Source organism: Mobula birostris, chromosome 2 (genome assembly GCF_030028105.1).
Source record: "Mobula birostris isolate sMobBir1 chromosome 2, sMobBir1.hap1, whole genome shotgun sequence".
In the NCBI taxonomy this organism is placed as follows: domain Eukaryota; kingdom Metazoa; phylum Chordata; class Chondrichthyes; order Myliobatiformes; family Myliobatidae; genus Mobula; species Mobula birostris.
The window spans coordinates 33577324-33596369 of record NC_092371.1 but is presented as its reverse complement, the minus strand read 5'-3'; the positions used below and the strand labels follow the sequence as shown (position 1 = coordinate 33596369).

Genomic DNA, 19046 nt, shown 5'->3' with positions numbered 1-19046 from the left:
ATGAATGGATAGGTGCTACATTTAACACTGGGAAGTGGCAAGTGGTACTATTCCATTGGAAGAGCAAGAAATAAACACTAGGTATATTCTAAAAGAAATACCAGAGCAAGGATTGACTGTTTCTTTATCCATAGATACTATCTGATGTGGAGCATTAAAAGAGTATTATAAAATAACGGCAAAAGGTGAAAAGCACATGCAACAATTGGAGCATTGCATCAACTCTGGGCACAACACTTTAGGAGCAAGGTCACTGATAAGGTTACCAAATGATTCCCAGGAGAAAGGACTTCAGTAATGTGAACAGATAGGAGATATTATTCTCAATAAATAACCTAAGATCTGCAATGTAAAGATAGGAGTGGAAGTTCAAAAGGACTAATGTTCAAATGGAAATGATGACAGTGCACAAACTGCCTGCACCCAGAGGCAAAGGTTACAATGATATATGGAAAGACGATTCAAAAGATTTACAGTTCAAGGAAAACAGGATGATCCTGTAAGTAGTTTTGACCCAGAAGAATTGAACACTATGCTTACTGGATCTAACTGAATAGCATTGGCTAATCAAATTGCCTTCCATAAACATGCAAGTCTGGACCCAATGGCAATGAAGATGATTACTAATGTGACACCCAAGAATGAGTTTTAAAAGAGCAAAAGTATTAAAAATTATTGCAGCTGTGACTGTGACCCAACAAATTTATGGAACTGAAGTACCAATGCTAGGGTGCAAGAATTTTGAACTGCTCTACCAGTTTCTTGGGCTGAAAGCTCATGGTACCTATCAGAGTGGAGTTATTTTTCTGAAAGTTAAACAAAGGGCATTATAAATTGAGCCAAGAGGTTGTATTCAGAACTCACTTTTTCTTTTCACTTGAACTTTGGCGTTCCACTGATGTATTCTCCGCTGTTTTTCCTAATTAAGAAAATACATCAATGTGAGAATGTCACTTTTAGCAAATATCTACAGAAGCAGTATATAGATTGTTTACTTATCTTCTATAAATCAAGATACCAGATTTTACATCAATCTTTTGAAAGCTTGCATCCCTACATAGCTAACAAGCAAATTACTTTGACATGCACTCAGCAAGTACTCTTCACTGTCATAGATCAAATCAAATTTACAACTGCAACTTTAATGAAAAATAGGCACAGTAAACACGCTTGTATTCTGAGTATTGGCACAATACATTCTCAGAAAGCTCAACAACCTGAAGTACAGTTTGCCAAGTGCTTAGATTTCAACATGCAGTGCTATGTTTGTATTAACACTGAGCTTTTTAATGCTTTCCACTTCAGGAGATCTAAAATTACTATTTTTCTAGCTGTAGGTATTTGGAAATAAAATAATGGGATGAGTAATAATAACCAGATTGTCAAACCAGAAATTATCCAACTAAGCACTGATTGCTTCCTACAAAGATTCAAATTGTTATATAACATTTATGGAACAAATGTCAAATTTAAAAACAGGACAGTTCCTCAAAGATCACTGGAGTAATGAGGGCTCAAACTCCTAACCCCACTAATGCCAAGCACTGCATGGGAGATTAAGGTAGAATTATAACAAAAAAAAGGGAAGTAATGGAACCACCAGACAACTGCATGACAAAATACTGCCTCTCAGTCAAAACAAGTCTGAAAAGTTTGAAAGCTGAGGTAAATAGGTTCTTGTTAAGGTTGTGAAATATCAGAGGTTGAAATTATTCTGATCAGCCAGTATCTTTTTGGATGACAAAGCTAATGGGACTGAGTGATGCAATCTTGTAATGTCAACCCCATTAAACTTGTGTATTGGTTTGGGATATTGAACTATCACAAAGGCAGGGGAGAAGTTAATGGAAACTTAAGAGCATCAAAATTGTATTGCTGTAAAATTACATTACAAACTTTCTGTAAGAGATGGCAAGACAGCTCACTGGTAGTTCAAAAGGCAAGATATTAGACAAAAGCAGTACTGATAACACTCTTTATGAAGCAAATTGTGGTAAATAATCAAACACAAACAATGAAGAGGTGAGCAAATTTGAAGCATGAACTATGCCAGTACATTGCAGATGGCATGCGCAATTCAGAGAGAAGTAGAAGCAGAGGAGTTCCAATGCCCGTACAACTGGCCTATGTGTGAAGTTGGATTGGTTTGGGCACCAAGACAATTTGAAGAAATCGAAAGCAGCTTCAGGCTGGGTGGTGAAATCTGAGCCCGGAACGAGTTGCTGGGCAGCATGGTCTAGGCCCAGGTCCTAGTTCACCGTACATTAGTTTTAACAATTTTTAAGAGCCAGTCTAAATAGACTGGAAAAAGAGCTCTGGCTGTTGTGCTCCATGTCTGCTAATATGATGGGCATACAGAGGCTTTGTGCCTACTCCAGGGTTCAGATCCAAGGACTCATTTTGGTTCAGAATGTTATTGCTCACTTTTAGAGTTTGTATGGTTTGTGTTTTTAAATCCCCTTTTCTCTGCGCATCAGGTGCTAGTTTTTATTTTGTATTTTAATTGGATTCTTTCAGCTTTCTTGCTTTGCGGTTGCCTGTAAGCAAACAAGTTTGTACAATTTATACATTTTTGATAACTTTGATCCAAAAGCAATGAGTGGGGGCAGTTAGGCCAAGTCAAGTTCCACAGTTCCCCTGGAGAACTTGGACTGCACGGCAGTAGAGAGATTCAAAAAGAAACAAGCAGCAGTGGTCGTGGCATTCTACAAGCCACATTTTCCTTGGAGACAGATTGAGTTGCAAGAAAGATGCAAAAAGGAGCAGAGGCAGTCAGGATATTCTACACAATTCCTTGGGAGACAATGGATTGCTCATAGCAAGGGCCAATAAAAAGTTAGGTTTAAATGGAGCAGCCACTGTGTGAATGGGAGAGTTCAGTCTTTGACTCAGATGCTTCAGTGAGTGGAGGTATACGCTGTTGGTAGATTTTTTTCTCTTCTTTCATTTAGTTTTTCCTCTCTTATTGAAGCATTGTGGACGTCAAACCGCTTAGGGAATGTTCCTCTTGTAGGATGTACCTCCAGTGTCCCAGACAACTACACCTGGAGGAAACGCATCCAGCTGCAGCTTCTTTCAGTTCACATTAAGGAATTGGAGCTGAATGAATTCCAGCTCATGCAGGAGGCTGAGGGGTTGATTGACAGGGCATACAGGAAGGTAATTACACCCAAGGATCAGGACACATAACTGGATGACTGTCAGGAGGGGAAAGAGGACAAACAGTCAGTGCAAAAAACCACTGTGGCATTCCCTTCAACAGGTATACTGATTTGGATACTGTCCAAGGTGGGAGATGACCAGCAGAGGAAAGCCACAGCAACTCTATGACTCAGAAGGGAAGGGTGGTGAGGAGGAGAAGAAGAGAAGAGAAGAGCCAAGCTGTAGTGATAGGATTCATTGGTTAAGGGACCAGACATGAGATTCTGTGGATGAGGACAAGATTTCCAGATGGTACATTGCTCCCAGGTGCCAGGATCAGGGACATATCAGATAGGGTACACAGCATTTTATAGTGGAAGTGGAAGTGACATGAGTAGGAAGGGTGATGAAGTCCTGCAAAGTGAGTCCAGGAAGTTCCGTGCCACATTAAATGACAGCACCACAAGGGTTGTGATCTCAGGATTGCTGTCCATGCCCTGTGCTAGTGAAGCCAGAAAAAGGAAGATCACAGACTAACACAGGGCTGAGAATATGTAGGAAGGTTGGTTTCAGATGTTTGGATCACTGGGTTCTTCTTGGGAGGATGGGACCTAAACAGAACGCACAGTTTGCACCCGAAAGGGGCACTAATCTCCTTGAAAAAAGGTTTGCTAGTGCTGCACATGACATTGTGGGGTGTGGGGGCCAATCTAGACTTGTAGGGGGATGGAAGCAGATAATGGAGAAGTTGTGGTGAAAACTATTGTTAAGCCCACACACAAAGTCAGGAATCAAAAGATTGAGCATGGTGGGACAAATATTCTGAGTTGCGCACATTTCAATGCAAGGAAAGCTTTGGGTATGGATCAGTGTGTGGAATTATGAGCACTGGAACATTTAGTGATACTTGGTTGAAAGAGAGGCAGCACTGGCAGATCAATGTTCCAGTGTTACATTATTTTGGACATGACAGAGTGGGAGGTATTAAAGAAAAAGCGTGGTATTACAAGCCAGGGAAAATGTCACAACAGTGCTCCATTAGGCCAGACTGAAGAACGCATTTACTAAGGCTTATATGGGTGGAACTGATGAATAAGAAAAGGATGACCATATCAATGGGATTATATATGCACGCATCCAACAGTCTACAGAACTAATTTGTAGAGATCGCAGACTTCAACGAGACAGGGTTGTAGGCGATCTTAACTTTCCATGCATTGATTGGGACTGTAACTAGAAAGCGTCTGGTTGGTATAAAATTTCCTTAATTAGTACATAGAGGTCCTAACTAGAAAATGCAATACTAGATCTGTTAGGAAATGAGACATGCAAAGTGACAGACATTTATGCAGGGGAACTCTTTGCATCTAGTGAACATATGCCATTAGTTTCAAGCACGGCAGACAGATCTGGTCCTTGTATTGAGATTCTAAATTGGACAAAAGCCAAATTTGATGGGATCAGAACGTACTGCTAAGTATGGATTGGTACGGGTTGTTTCATGGAAAAGTGTACTTGGCAAGCAGGAGGCCTTTAAAACTGAAATTGTGTGTGTACATAGTTTCAATATTCCTGTCAGAAAGGAAGGCAAGGGTAGCAGGTTTAGGGTACCATGGTTTCAGAGGTATTGCAGCCTTGGTGAAGAAAAGGAGTTGGACAGTAGGTATAGAGAGGAGGGAGTGAAAAGAGGTCCTTGAGTAAAAGAAATGCAAGATAACACCCAAAGAATCTTTAAGGAGTCGCTGAATGGAGTACTGCGCAGAAGCAGTAGAAGCGTTCCGCACAAGTCTGGCAAAGAGCTTTTAAAAAAGTACATTGCCCTGCCCCCCCCCCCACCCACCCAACAGGAGAGGTGAGTGGAGTACTGCACAGATGCATTCCCTTGCAGATCAGGAGAGCTTTAAAAGGCAGGAACTGTTTCAGCGAGAGCAGTTGATTAGAGTGCCGCACAGACGCAGTCGAAGCGTTCCTCTACAAGTCCGGCAAAGAGCTTTAAAAACCCAGTCTCCATAAAAGAGTCTAGTGAAGCAGTCGGAGTGGTCAGAGTCAAATGGTAAGGTTTTGGTTCCACAGGGCTTCAGCAAGAACAGGTGGAGGCAAGGTAAGCAGCTAAGCTCATTCCTCATTTCTTCATTATTTAACTTTTGAGAGAAATGGAGGCATGGCTACAGGCCAGTGTTCTGTTCAGGGTGTCAGATTTCCGGAAGACTACCAGCCTCCGTGATAGCCATATCTACACTAGGTACATTGGAATACAGTGCTGGTAAATGTACGATGGTTCATTTTGGTAAAAGGAACAATAGTGCGGACTATTATCTAAACTGGAGGAAGGTTCAAACAGAGGTGCAAAGTGACTTAGGATCCCTTGTGCAAGAACCCAAGAAGGTTAATTTACAAATAGAGTCTGTGGTAAAGATGGCAAATGAATGTTATTTATTTCAAGGAAAATAGAATATAAAATCAAAGAGATAACGGCGAGCCTTTATAAGACACTGGACAGGCTGCACTGGGAGTACTGTCGATAGTTTTGGGCCTCATATCCCAGAAGGGCTATGTTGTCATTGGAGAGTGTCCAGAGGAGGATCACAAGAATGATTCTGGGAATGAAATGTTTAACATGAGCATTTGACAGCTTTGGGCCTGCACTCACTGGAATTTAGAAGAATGCGGGTGCATCTCATTGAAACCTACCCAATGTTGAAAGGGCTAGGTAGGGAGGATATGGAGAGGATGCCTCCTATGATGGAGGTATCCAGAACTAAAGGGCACAGCCTCAAAATTGAGGGGTGAACTTTTAGAACAGAGGTAATGAGGTTTTCTTAAGCCAGAGTAGTCAACCTGGAATGCTCTGCCACAGATTGTGGCGGAGGCCAAGTCCGTGGGTGTATTTAAAGCAGAAGTTGATAGTTTACTGATCAGTAAGGGCATCAAAGGATATGGCAAGAAGGCTCATGTATGGGGTTGAGTGGGATCTGGGATCAGCCATGACGGAATGGCGGAGCAGACTCGATGAGTTGAATGCCGCAATTCTGCTCCCATGTCTTGTGGTCTTAGGAAACAGAGAGCAAAAAATAAAAAGGGCATGAGGTTGCTCTAGCAGACAAAGTGAAGGAGAATCCCAAGGGCTTCTACAGGTATATTAAGAGTGAATGTATAGCAAAGGACAAAATTGGTCCTCTGTCTCTGGAAGATTAGAGCGGTCATTGATGCATGGAGCAAAATGAGATTCAGGAGATCTAAAATGGGTTTCTTTTGCATCTGCAGTTACTCAGGAAATGGATACAGTCTCTAGAAGTGAGGCAAAAGAAGAGGTGGTGTTTGCTGTCTTGAGGAAAATTAGGGTGTTAAATGCCCAGGGCCTGACAAGGTACTCCCTCTGAGCCTGCAGGAGGCAAGTGCAGAAATTGCAGGGTTCGTTGAAGACAGTTACTGGTGAGGTGCCGTATGATTGCAGAATACGCAATGTTGCTCCGTTATTTCATAAAGGTGCTAAGAATTAGCCAAATTTATAGGCCAGTGAGCCTGATATCAGTAGTTTGCAAGTTATTGGAAGGTATTCTGAAGGGACTCAGACTCAAATTTGCTGATGGCACCAAAAGTTGGATGAAGTAGTATCACCAAGACCATCACAGTGGAATCTGGACCAGCCGGATAAATCGGCTGAAAAATGGAAGATGGAATTTAATGCAGACAAGTGTGAGCTGTTACAGTTTGGAAGGATGAACAGGCTGGTACTCAGTTAGTGGCAGGACATTGAAGAGTGTTGCAGAACAGAGGGATATGGAAACATATCCATAATATCTTTAAAGTGGTGTCACTGGTATAGTTGCATAAAGCAAGCTTGTGGCACACAGACCTTTATAAACCAAAGTACAGAGTACAGGAGTTAGCATTTAGGTTGAAGTTATACAAGATGTTGGAGAGGCCCAATCTGGAGTATCATATGCAGTTTTGGTCACCTACCTACAGGAAAGAGAAAATTTACAAGGATGTAGCCAGGACTTGAGAGTCTGCATTGGACAGAAAGGTTGAATAGGTTAGGAATTTATTCCCTTGAGCATAAAGAAATGAAAGGAGATTGAATAGAGGTACACAAAATTATAAGGGGTAGAGATAAAGTAAATGCAAGCAGGCTTTTTCCACCGAGGTTGGGTGAGACTAGAATTGGAGGTCATGGGTTAACAGCAAAAAGCAAAATATTTCAGGGGAACATAAAGGGAACTACTTCACTCAGATGGTGGTGACTGTGGAACAAACTGCCTGCAGAGGCGCTAGTTGCATATTTGATTTCAACATAAGAGAAATCTAGATAGGTGCCTTGATAGGAGGGGTATGGAAGACAATAGTACTAGGCAGATTAATAGCTCAGCATGGATTAGGTGGGCCAAATGACATGATCGTTCTAACTATTAAAAAAAAACTGAACCCACAACTAGCTTCTGCCAACTGTACTCCGATCAATAGAAATCTCCTCACAGGGCATAAAGACCAGAATACCTCAAAACATAACTGAATTAGACTATTCAGTCCATCAAGTCTGTTCCACGATACTATCATGGCCGATTATTCCTACCTTCACACCACAACCTTTCATGCCTTGACTAACCTAGATCCTCTCAACCTCTGCTTCAAATACAGCCAATCACTTGGCCTTAATAGCTGTCTCTAGCAATGAATTCCACAGATTTCACCACCATGGCTGAACAAATTCCTCATTTTGTTCTAAATGAACATCCCTCTATTCTGAAAGTGCACCCCTGTCTTGACTCCAAGGACCAGAAACATTCTCTCCACTTCTCCTTTGTCCAGACCTTTCAATATGCAATAGGTTTCAATGAAATCACCCCCACTCCCAATTCTTCTAAACTACAGTGAGTACATGCCCAGAGACAGACTCCTCTCATCCAACTACCCTTCCTTTCCTGGAATAATTCTCCTGAACTTCCTCCGAACTGCCATCATATCTTTTCTTAGATAAGGGGTCCAAAACTGCTCCACACACCAAGTGCAGTGTGACCAATACTTTAAATCCCAGCATTACATCCTTACTTTTTTCTCTCTATTCTCGTCCTCCTGAAATGAATGCTAATATTACATTTCTCTTCCTCACCACTGCCTCAACCTGCAAGGTAACTTCAGGGAATGGTGCACCTCTGATGTTTGAGTATTCTCCCCATTTAGAAAATAATCTACATCTTTATTCCTTCTACCAAAGTGCATGACCATGCACTCTGCTACACAGTATTTCAACTGCCACTTTTCCCAGTCTCCTTATCTAGATCCTTTTGCAGACACCATACTTCCTCAACACCAGCTGCCCCTCCACCTATCTTTGTATCATCCACAAATTTGGCTATAAACCACCAATTGCATCATCCAAACTTGTGGATAAAAAGCAGTTCCAACACTAACCCCTGCGGATCACCACTAATTTCTGGCAGCCAACCAGAAAAGGGCCACTTTATTCCCATTTATTTAATAAACTACTGCATTGTAACAAAAGTCAGCTTTAGAATAGCTGGCTTGAAATTGAATTTGCAACTACATCACTAACAACTGCATTGTTTATTCATAGGATATAAATGATGGCAAAATAAAACCTTACTAACTACTTTATTCATATGGGAAACAAACATAACAGCTACCAACCATGACAATGCAAGATTAATTTCCAGTAATTCCTTTGCAGTGCAAGTTGTAGAATTTTGGTTTTGTATAGGCTTATAAATTATGGCTTGGGGAAATTGTACAACTGACAAAGTGGCTAAATTTCTAGACTAGTAATGCAAGGCTAATAATAAGGACAAATTCAAATCCCACTGAGGCAGTTGGTAAAACAAGCTGTCAGTTAACCAACCTGAATTTAATAAACTGCTCTATTAAGAGTTAAGAAATAATAGTTGCTGGAAGCCAAATAATTTCCCCAAGCACATTTCACCAGGGATGAAAAGAGTTAACCTTGCTAATTGACCGAAATAACTCCAAACTTGTACTGTTTACTTTTGTCAAATGTTGGCCATTTGGCCCATTATATCTGCACTGACTCTACTCAAGCAGTCCTCAGTCTTATCCAGAGCTTCCTACTTCTCCTTGCAATTGTAGCCTGCAGCCCAAACTGGTCAAATATTTTTTGAACCTTACCAAAATGTTTTGAGCTTATTAAATTATCAGTTATTTTATTACTTAGTATACTTCCTGCTTTTACAGAAAACTTTGATAAAAATCTAGAGTTATATATGCTTATTAAATCATTAACTTATCCTACCTCTGAATGTCAGGCAGATCATGCACATTAAATATTGCCTCTCCTCATTCTTCCCATCACCACACTTCTTCACATTAAACTTCATTTGCCATGCCTATCCATATTCCAGCCTGTTTATCCCAGTATTATTATCCTCTTCACATTACTGCCAAGAAATCACCTCCAGTATTGTACTCTTTCCTTATCCTTTCTATCAATATTACTCTAGACAACAGGCAGATTGATAAAAACCCTTAGTCAAGCACCCAGCCATCTAGGAACTGATGTTTAATATCACAATTTCAAATTATTTTTCTCTTTCTATCTACACAAGATTTTAAGAATTGTTTTTAAATACAAAATTTAATAGTGGATTCTGGTTAACTGGGGCAGCCACTTATTTGGGACAACTCTTAAATAACAAAACAAATTGATGGGATTCCCTCCATTTCTTTGGGACATTGTCAATTAATTGAGGCAGTTGCCAAACAGGTTCTAACGCCTGCTGTTCACACTTGTGTGGTTGTAAGATGCTTCGAGTGAACAGTTTTTCCCAAATGTGTCAGTTACATGCGCTTGTGTTCAAAAAGCAGTGATTTTTGTCACAAATAGCTGGTGAGAAATAATGCCAAACTGTTTTGCTCACTGCGGATTTAAACATTCAGGTGTGGAGATGCCAAAAACTGCCATGTAAAAATGAGATGATTTCACTGCTTGAACAAATTAGAAACCAAAAAATTTCCATTACTTTTAATGTTACAATAAAAATGAAGATTTGAAGGATGCAATTTAAGATAGATCGTATGAAGGTAGCCCATTATCTGCATTGAGTACCTACTGATTTTGTTTATTGCACATACTGGATGAATTCCTGTTGATAACTATTCGTTACTAATAGTTTTACAGCACTGCAGTACTATTTGTACTGTTCTAATTTGTTCTGTATTACATTTTTTAATACATAATGTTACTGAGATTGTTGTCCTTTTTCTAAATACCTTTTGAACCATTTCCATGCAGCCACTAAATAGGGCCAAAATGACCGGGACTCAATTAACCAGAAACCACTGCATGATTTTTAAAAATGTAGGGCTACTCGTTACTATTTGTAGCACTATTTTTCCAAAGTACAGGTACTCCAATACAGAAAGCTTGGCAACAATGCCAAAGCACAAAGACATTCAGCCCATATGACAGATGTATTGTGCAATTTCTTGTAGCTTTAAAATCTTACACTTACAAAAGAGCAGTAAGACACTGTACCAGTCTTTAAAGATTAGGCCAATTTCTAAGCTTTTCTGCCAAAACTTCTGAAAATGCACTCGTTTCAAACAAACATATGACAGATTTGCTAACCCACATACAGTCGGCCCTCCTTATCCGTGGGGGATGGGTTCCGCCCCCCCACCCCGCCGCAGATGCTCAAGTCCCTTATTTAACCTGTCTCAGTGCCAGTGGACTTTAGGACCTGGGGGAGCTCCGGACCCGCTGCCTGCGGCAGCTCCTTAATCTGCAGTGTTTCAGTTCCGTTGACAGAAAACAATCACAATTGAAAATAAAGTGGAAATAATAAAAGTGGAAAGAGGTGAAACACCATTGGTCATTGGAAAAGCATTAGGCTACAGTCAGCCAACGATCGGAACAATTTTAAAGGATAAAGTAAGAATAATGGAGCATGTGAAAGGCCCTGCCCGATGAAAGCTACATTACTAAGCAACACAGTGGTTCAATTATTGAAATACATACGTTTCTTAAGTGCTTTATATGCATAAAAAGGTAAAATATACTATATACCAAGACGAACGTTTGACTAACTGACGCTAAATAATACGCACCGGATGTACCTGTTCTGACTTACCTACAAATCCAACTTAAAGACTGTCTGTACTTTAAATCATCTCTAGATTACTTATAGTACCCAATACAACGTAAGTGCTACGTAAATAGTTGTTATACTGTATTTTTTTAGGGAATAATGACAAGAAAAAAGTCTGTACATGCTCAAGCTACAAGTGCTGGAGAGAGAACTTCTGGGTTTTCCCAATCTGCAGTTGGTTGAATCCACGCATGCAGAACTGGCGGATAAGGAGGGCCAACTGTACTTGAAAATAAGTCAATTTGTGAGAACAGCACGTGATTGGAAAAATGTCAGAATGAAGGCGTGATAAATATCTTTAAAGATTGTAGTATGATTCATCCCAGTTTAACACCAAGACTTACCCAAGTATCTTACCTTCACTTGGTTTCTCAACTGGCTGCATGGTGGTCGGGTTTGTCATAGCTGGACTAATTTGCTTAACTTCAGTTTGACCAGCTTGCTTCAAGTGTGGAGGGACTTGCATTTTCTGTTTTATTTGATCAGCTGGCACTTGGCTCTTGCTTGGAAGAGAATTAGAAGACAAAACCCGTGCTTGAAGAGGTGCACGATGCTGGCCCACGTTACAAGCAGGTGTCATTCGTTGAGTTGGCAAGCTTCTCGAAGGTGGGCAATTCTGTAAATTTCGTTGAGATTCCACGACACGCTTCGCACTATCGAAGGCTGCCATCTTTTAAAATAAACCATTCTGAATGAAAACACTAATGCACAAGCAATTGCCACACCCTCTACTACACTCATGAAATATCATCCCCACTACTCAAATACCTTTGACCAAATAGTGATTTCACATTACATTTTGAAAAATCCCAATTAGAGACCTCTTCAGATTCCTTTTTGATGAATTTGTTCAGATCAGGAATTTTAGTTTCAGTTTTTATGAATGGTGTGTAAAATGACCTATAATGCAAGTGTCAAGCAGTATCAGGCAGACAAAAATCATATGGAAATCACTATGGTTATTACTGCATTCGAAAATGCAAAAGAATCAATTAGTATAAAAACCAAAATAACATCTCAGTTGAAAATAACCAAAGCAAATACTTGGTTTCTCAACTGGCTGCAAATACTTCAATCCACTAGTGTGTTCTATTGGCCAAGGTACCAGAGATGGAAAGTAGATTAATGGTCTAGCAACCTGATAAAACAATTACCTTTCCAACTCCAGCACGATCTCCTTGCGGGGCTAGCTTCTTCTCCATTTGTAATCAATTAGATTTATTGTATTGACGCAACTCTTCCTCAACACAATTAACCTACAAGTTTAACGTACAATAAGCCAGAGTGAGTTTTCTCAAATGTGCCAAACTCTCAACACCAAAATATAATGGAAGCCAAAGTGTACAAATGGGCAAGATCACAATGCCATCAGTGAAAGAGCTAAAACCAGTAGTCTATTAGACCCACCCAACTTGCATACACTTGCAACATAAGAAATATCGCAAGTTACTTCCAGCCAAGAAAAGACTTTCTTGAAAAAGCTTCTAAAAGCAGGAAGAAAACGTGGAAGAATAGAAAAGAACTCCTTTTATCTACTAGTGGGATGGTGTCAGTGCTGGAACATCTAGTCATCAAATCAGCTACAAAATTATGTTGCTTAATTTCTTTTTTCATAGAAAAACCAAAACTAGCATGTTTGAAAATAAATTGTCAAAAATACTCAATTTATGAAGTACATGAACACCCACTAAATTTTGTGACTACATTCCTGAAACAGATGTAAGTGTTTAAAGATGAGAGATGTAGTAAACAGGCAGTTTCCATTGGTTAAGTAAAAATTATCAGGTTTAACACAAAGCAAATTAAAAGATAACATGAGATTTTAAAAATGTAATGACAGTGCTTTCAAATAAACTACTGACATAGTACCATTGAATCCATACCCAATTCTCTTGGATTGGAATAAAAAAAAAGTAGGCTGGCTTGTGGAAGGGAGTGTGATCAGCTAATGGGCTTTTTAAAAAAAAAATCCAAAGATTCAATGGCTTGGTATTCTTAAATTCAATGTTAAAGTTGGTATCAGATCAGCATACCTACAAAACTGACACACGTGACACACCCATTAATTCCTACAAACACTGATCCATAGTTGGACTCCCAAACTAAAATGACAAGGAAAATGCAACAGATAAAATGTGGATTGGCATCTCCTCCATGATCTTCATCAGCACAGATGCACTGCAGGACTTGGTGCTTAGCCCCTGCCCTTATCACTTTATACTTATGACTGTGTGGCTAAGCACAGCTCCAAAGCCATATTCAAGTTTGCTGATGTAGGCCGTATCAAAGGTGGTAATGAATCAGCATACAGGAGGGAGATTGAAGATCTGGCTAAGAGGTGTCATAAACTCTCAATGTCAGCAAGACCAAGAAACTGATTGCAGACTTCAGGAAAGGGAAACCAGAAGTACATGAGCCAATCCTCAGGATCAGAGGGGGAAGAGTGTGAACAACTTTAAATTCCTGAGTGTTACTATTCCAGAGGACTTGACCTGGACTAAGCACACAAGAGCAATTATGAAGAACGCACAGGAGCACCTCTACTTTCTTAAGAGTGTGTGGAGATTCAACACGACAAACTTTTAGAGAAGTGTAGTGGAAAGTGAACTGACTGGCTGCCTGGTACAGAAGCACCAATGCCTTTGAACAGAAAAACCTACAAAAGGTAACGGATTCAGCCTAGTTCATTATGGTAAAGTCCTCCATGGAGACCTGCGTGGGATGAAGAAAAGGAACTTGACTGGAATTCTGCATCACTGATGGAAAGAATGCAAGGCAACTGTGCAGGCAGGTCAGAGAACCAAACCTCGGATTGGTCTTCGGAGTCGGACACGGATGTTTTCAATTTGGACAGCAACGTGTCTGAGGAGGAGCTAAATGAAGAATATGACTATCTCAGGTATTGCCTGCAAGACAGCTGTGGATAGGTTTTACGGGCTCCTCCAAACATATGCATTTCATTCCACTGTTGTGTTGTACAATCTGAACTGTTAAAAATGGCATCCTCCACATAGATTACTGCAGTTTGGACCATGAACGCTCTTGCAGTTAAATTTGTAATAAGTTCTAAAGGTAGTTTCGGCTCATTTTTATTTAACCTGTTTTAAACTGGATTAGAAATAAGAATTGCCAGTCAGCCAGTGTTTGAGGACAGAAACAATTAACATTTTGGATGTTAACATGACAATCTTGTAAAAACTGGCTATGAATTTTGTTTACTGTATGTTTTTCTTATGAATGCTGCTGACATGATGCATGTGCCAGTGATGCTGCTGGAAGGAAGTTTTTCATTGCACATGTTCATAAATGGTCAAAGTAAATTTATTATCAAAGTTCAACTATCAGTGGAGGACAGGGGAGCTTGAAGTGTGTGTTGAATGACTTCCAGCAGAAGTGGTAGAGGCAGGTTCGATATTATCATTTAAAGAAAAATTGGATAGGTATATGGACAGGAAAGGAATGGAGGGTTATGGGCTGAGTGCAGGTCAATGGGACTAGGTGAGAGTAGCGTTCGGCACGGACTTGAAGGGCCGAGATGGCCTGTTTCTGTGCTGTAATTGTTATGCGGTTATATGGTAATGAGCACATCTATATGAAATGTTGTCACAGGAAAGTAGCATCGGTGTTCAGAAATCACCACCACAAAGGTCATGCTCTTTTCTCACTGCTGCCATCAGGTAAAAGGTACAAGAGCCTCAGGACTCACACGATCAGGTACAAGTTACTACACCTCAACCATCAGGCTCAAGAATAACAGGGGATAACTACACTCAATGCTCCATCCATTGAGATGTTCCCACAACCAATTATCTCATTTTAAGGACTTTTTAATCTCATGTTCTTATTAATTGCCTATTTATTTATATTTGCATTTGTAGTTTGTTGTCCTGTATGCTCTGATTGATCTTTCATTGATCCTGTTATAGTCAGTCTTCTATAGATTTGCCCACAGGAAAATGAATCTCAAGATGGTGATATATTATGTACTTTGATAATAAAATGGACTTAGATACTTTGGACACCCAAGGAAAATGCAACAATTAAAACGTTTTCCTGAGCAGGCTCCTTAAATCTAGCTTCAGAGAAATGCACGAGGTTAGAAGTGCCATTACTAGCAGTGCATGTTATCTTCCACACACTTTGAATTACAAGTACATCAGCCTACAAGACCTATAGCACCAAAGAACATCGAACTGGATTTTCTTTGGTTTTTTTAGATGAGAAAGACACTAACATTGATGTGGGCCAGTGGTTTGCTTTATCAACAGCTCAGGACATTCATCCTGCAATATTGCACCAAACACCTAACTATATTTATTATTTCTGCCTACAGAAAGGCCATATCACTCCATTGTTAGCACATTCATCTGTTTAGATCAAAAGACATACGAGCAGAATTAGGCCATTCAGCCCATCACTTCTGCTCTGCCATTCCATCATGGCTGATTTATTAACCTTTTCAAACACATTCTGCTGTTTTCTCCCCACAGCCTCTGACACCCTGATTAATCAGGGACCCATCAAGCTCCACCTTAAACATATTCAACGACTTGTTTTAAATGGATGCCATGCAATTCTGAGGCTGTACCTTCTGGTCCTAGACTCCCCCCACTACAGCAAACATCCTCTCCACATCCACTCTATCTAGGCCTTTCAATATTCGATAGGTTTCAAAGAGATCCCACCTCATTTTTATGAACTCCAGTGAGTACAGGCCCACAGCCGTCAAGCACTCCTCATATGTTAACCCTTTCATTCCTAGGATGATGCTCACAAACCGCCTCTAGATTCTCTCCAATGCCAGAACATCATTCCTCTGGGGGCCCAAAACTGTTCTCAGTATATTCCAAATACAGTCTGACCAATACCTTAATCAAAGGCTCAGCATTACATCCTCGCTCTTGTACTCTAGTCCTCTCGAAATGAATGCTAACGTTGCATTTGCCTTTCTTACCACCGACTCAACCTGCAATTTAATACTTGGGGAATCCTGCAAGCCCGTTTAACCCCCTACATCGTATTAGCCTCTACTACCATCACAGCAGCACATTTCGGGCAACCGCCAATGTTTAAAAATAACTTACCCCTTCTCCTTAAACGCGTGTCATCTAGTATTTTAATCCTGGGGATAAGGATACTAACTGGCTAGTCGATCCATGCCCCTCAGTCTCCACCAGTGCAAACAAAACAAGCTACTCGAATAGTACATGGTCTGTAAAGACATCAATATTCTAGTAAAGCTCTCCGGCACCTTTCCCAAAAGGCACCAGACGCCCAGACTGTACGCGGCCTAAACAGAACTTTATGGAGCTGGAACGTTACTTCCAGACTCTTGAATAGGCAAGTCATAAGTTCAATTAGGGGGCAGAGGGGCAAAAAGCTCAGCTCGTCGCTATGAGACCCACCTCAAGTCACCACGGCCGCACTCCCTCAAACGCAACCCGATCTCACTTCAAACCACAACCGGCGGCCCTAATCTTCAACGACCAACCACCCACTCCGCCGGCTACGGTTTAAATTCAAAACGGCCGCTCTTTAAACCATTTAAATAAGCCTCGCGCTCCCATTGGACGGCGCCGCTGCTTTGCTCACCATGTATTGGCCGCTTGCAACGACGTATTTACGTATGCACGCACGCCCCTACGTAAAAAAAGGCGCCTGTGATCACGTGATGTGCCCTTCAGAGTACTGTAGTAATGTTTAAACGGGTAAACTGTATTTGGTTATATTGCCTTTGGAGATAAAAGGATATTAAAGTAAGACTAGGACACACATTTTCATGTTAGATTGTACGTTACCGTTTTAAACCACGAGCATTTCTTGCACGCAGAAAGGAAGCTAAAAACTAAAAACCACCAGGAAGTGCACAGTTGAAGTCAAGAAGCAGGAAATCGGCCCTAGCAGAAGGTCAATCTGCATGAGCTGAATTTTTCTGTACTTTTAACGAAAAGTACTGAGCCTGCTGGGAGTTGCCCACAGCGGGGGTGGTGTAGAAATGACAGGAAGTGACGAAAAGATTAGGTTGTGAACGGGTGATGTGAGTCGTCTCGCAGAAGGCAAATGCTGGGTTTCTGGGCAATGGATAAACGGCTAATTGAGGATTGTAGTGATTTACCATCTAGTATTGAAGCCAGTGGACGGGATTTAAATAAAAGAAAGAAGGAAGAGTTCAAGGTTTTCTTAGTTAAACTTAAAATAATGTGACTTTCATGTTGATTCCAACATATGTTAGTATAGAGGGACTGAACAAGCCGTTTAATTAACAAAGGGGGCAACCAGATGAGAAGATGTGGACATTCAAATCATTTACAGGAGAAATAAAAAATATTATTGAGAGTAAAGTAAAATAACAAAATGTGGAAAAGCGCAGAACAGCCACTTCTTGGGCCACTTCTGTCTTCCATCTTTTTTGACAACTTGGTTAATGCATGCAGTAATGAGCTATACCTGTACGCTGATGACTCCACACTATTTGCACCAATTAGAGCAGAAGAGAGTAATATAGTGGCAGCAGGCCTGAATAGGGATCTTGACAGGATAAAAGCCTGGGCAGATGACTGAAATGTCACCTTTGGCCTACTAAGTGCAAGGCAATGGTGATGTCTAGGAAGGAGAATCCATCTAACCCCGACCTCTATTTTGATAACTGCAAGCTGGATTTAAAGAAGGAGCTAGGAATCCTTGGTGTTAATACTGACAGAAAGTTGGTGTGGGATAAACACCTTTCCACTATTTCAAAGAAGCAAGTTGGACAAAGGCTTGGAGCTCTGCGGAAAGTGGCATCCAAACTAGACAAAGAGGGCAGAGCCATGGTTTACAAAGCCCAGGTACGAAGTATCATGGAGTATGCCTGCTTATTATGGATGAATGCCTCACAGAGTGTCCTCAGCCAGCTTGATTCCATTCAAAGAAAGGCTCTTAGGATTATGGGTGTAGATGAAGCCACAGCTTGTGAGAAGCTAGCCATCAGTTGCTTACACCAGAGACGACAGGTTGCTGCAGCTACTGTCCTATACAAAATGCACACCAGCCACAGCCCTGCAGACCTTCACGCCATGCTGCCTTCATCTTATGAGAGACGGCGCACCACACGATCAAGTTTATCTATGCCTGCTCATCTGTTTCTATGCCTGATGCGAGAACCCACACACTGGATAGAAGCTTCCTTCACTGTGCTATCAGAATTTGGAACAGCCTTCCAGATGCTGTGGTTGGAAACATCTGCGACGATGGGATCCAAGCCTTCAAGAGTCGAGTGCACGAACACCTATCATCTCTGGGAGGGAAGTCACATGCTTCTTCATAAGCTATCATGAAGGGGACCAGGACGGCAATGCTTGGTTGTTGGTAGGTAGGATTAATACCTGACTTTCAAGAGCATTTGTGAGTTATGTTCTGGCTGGACTTAGTCCTTAAACTGCTGGAGAACAGTGCGGAAAGAACAGGTGCTGTTTTCTCCCGATAGGGATTAGTTTTTAGTTCCAAGTGCTCCTGCCACGTTTTGTCACCCTGCAACCTTATCCTTCAGTCTCTTTGAATTATGGAGGACGGCATGTGTATAAATGTCTCTCTCGAGCAGGTTTCATCATGATCATCATGACTCCAGTATTTCTACAAACGTTTGTACTGTCTTTTAATGTACATACGATTTTTTTTGTGTTGTATCATTAAGCAACAGTGAACCATCTGATTGGCCTGTCAAGAGTTATCTTTGGGAACTAGTTGACTTGATCAGCATTTCTGATCTGGCTATTATTCACAATTGCACTTAATAAAAAAAAATCT

General features: G+C 40.8%; 1 protein-coding gene across 2 annotated transcripts in view; it reads right to left on the bottom strand.

Annotated features, from left to right (window-relative positions):
* Positions 1-17220, bottom strand: part of LOC140208190 (uncharacterized) — a 35880-nt gene extending 18660 nt beyond the window's left edge. The window contains exons 1-4 of one of the 2 annotated variants that reach the window (XM_072276694.1): positions 17060-17220; positions 12416-12517; positions 11619-11931; positions 865-919 (exon numbers count right to left, since the gene is read on the bottom strand). In XM_072276694.1, coding sequence (XP_072132795.1) covers positions 865-919; positions 11619-11931; positions 12416-12463 — 416 coding nt within the window. In that variant the 5' untranslated portion in view covers positions 12464-12517; positions 17060-17220. Of the gene's footprint in view, positions 1-864; positions 920-11618; positions 11932-12415; positions 12518-16666; positions 16762-17059 lie in introns of those variants that run through there. The other variant, XM_072276684.1, reaches the window with a different exon arrangement.
* Between the last annotated feature and the right edge of the window lie 1826 nt (positions 17221-19046).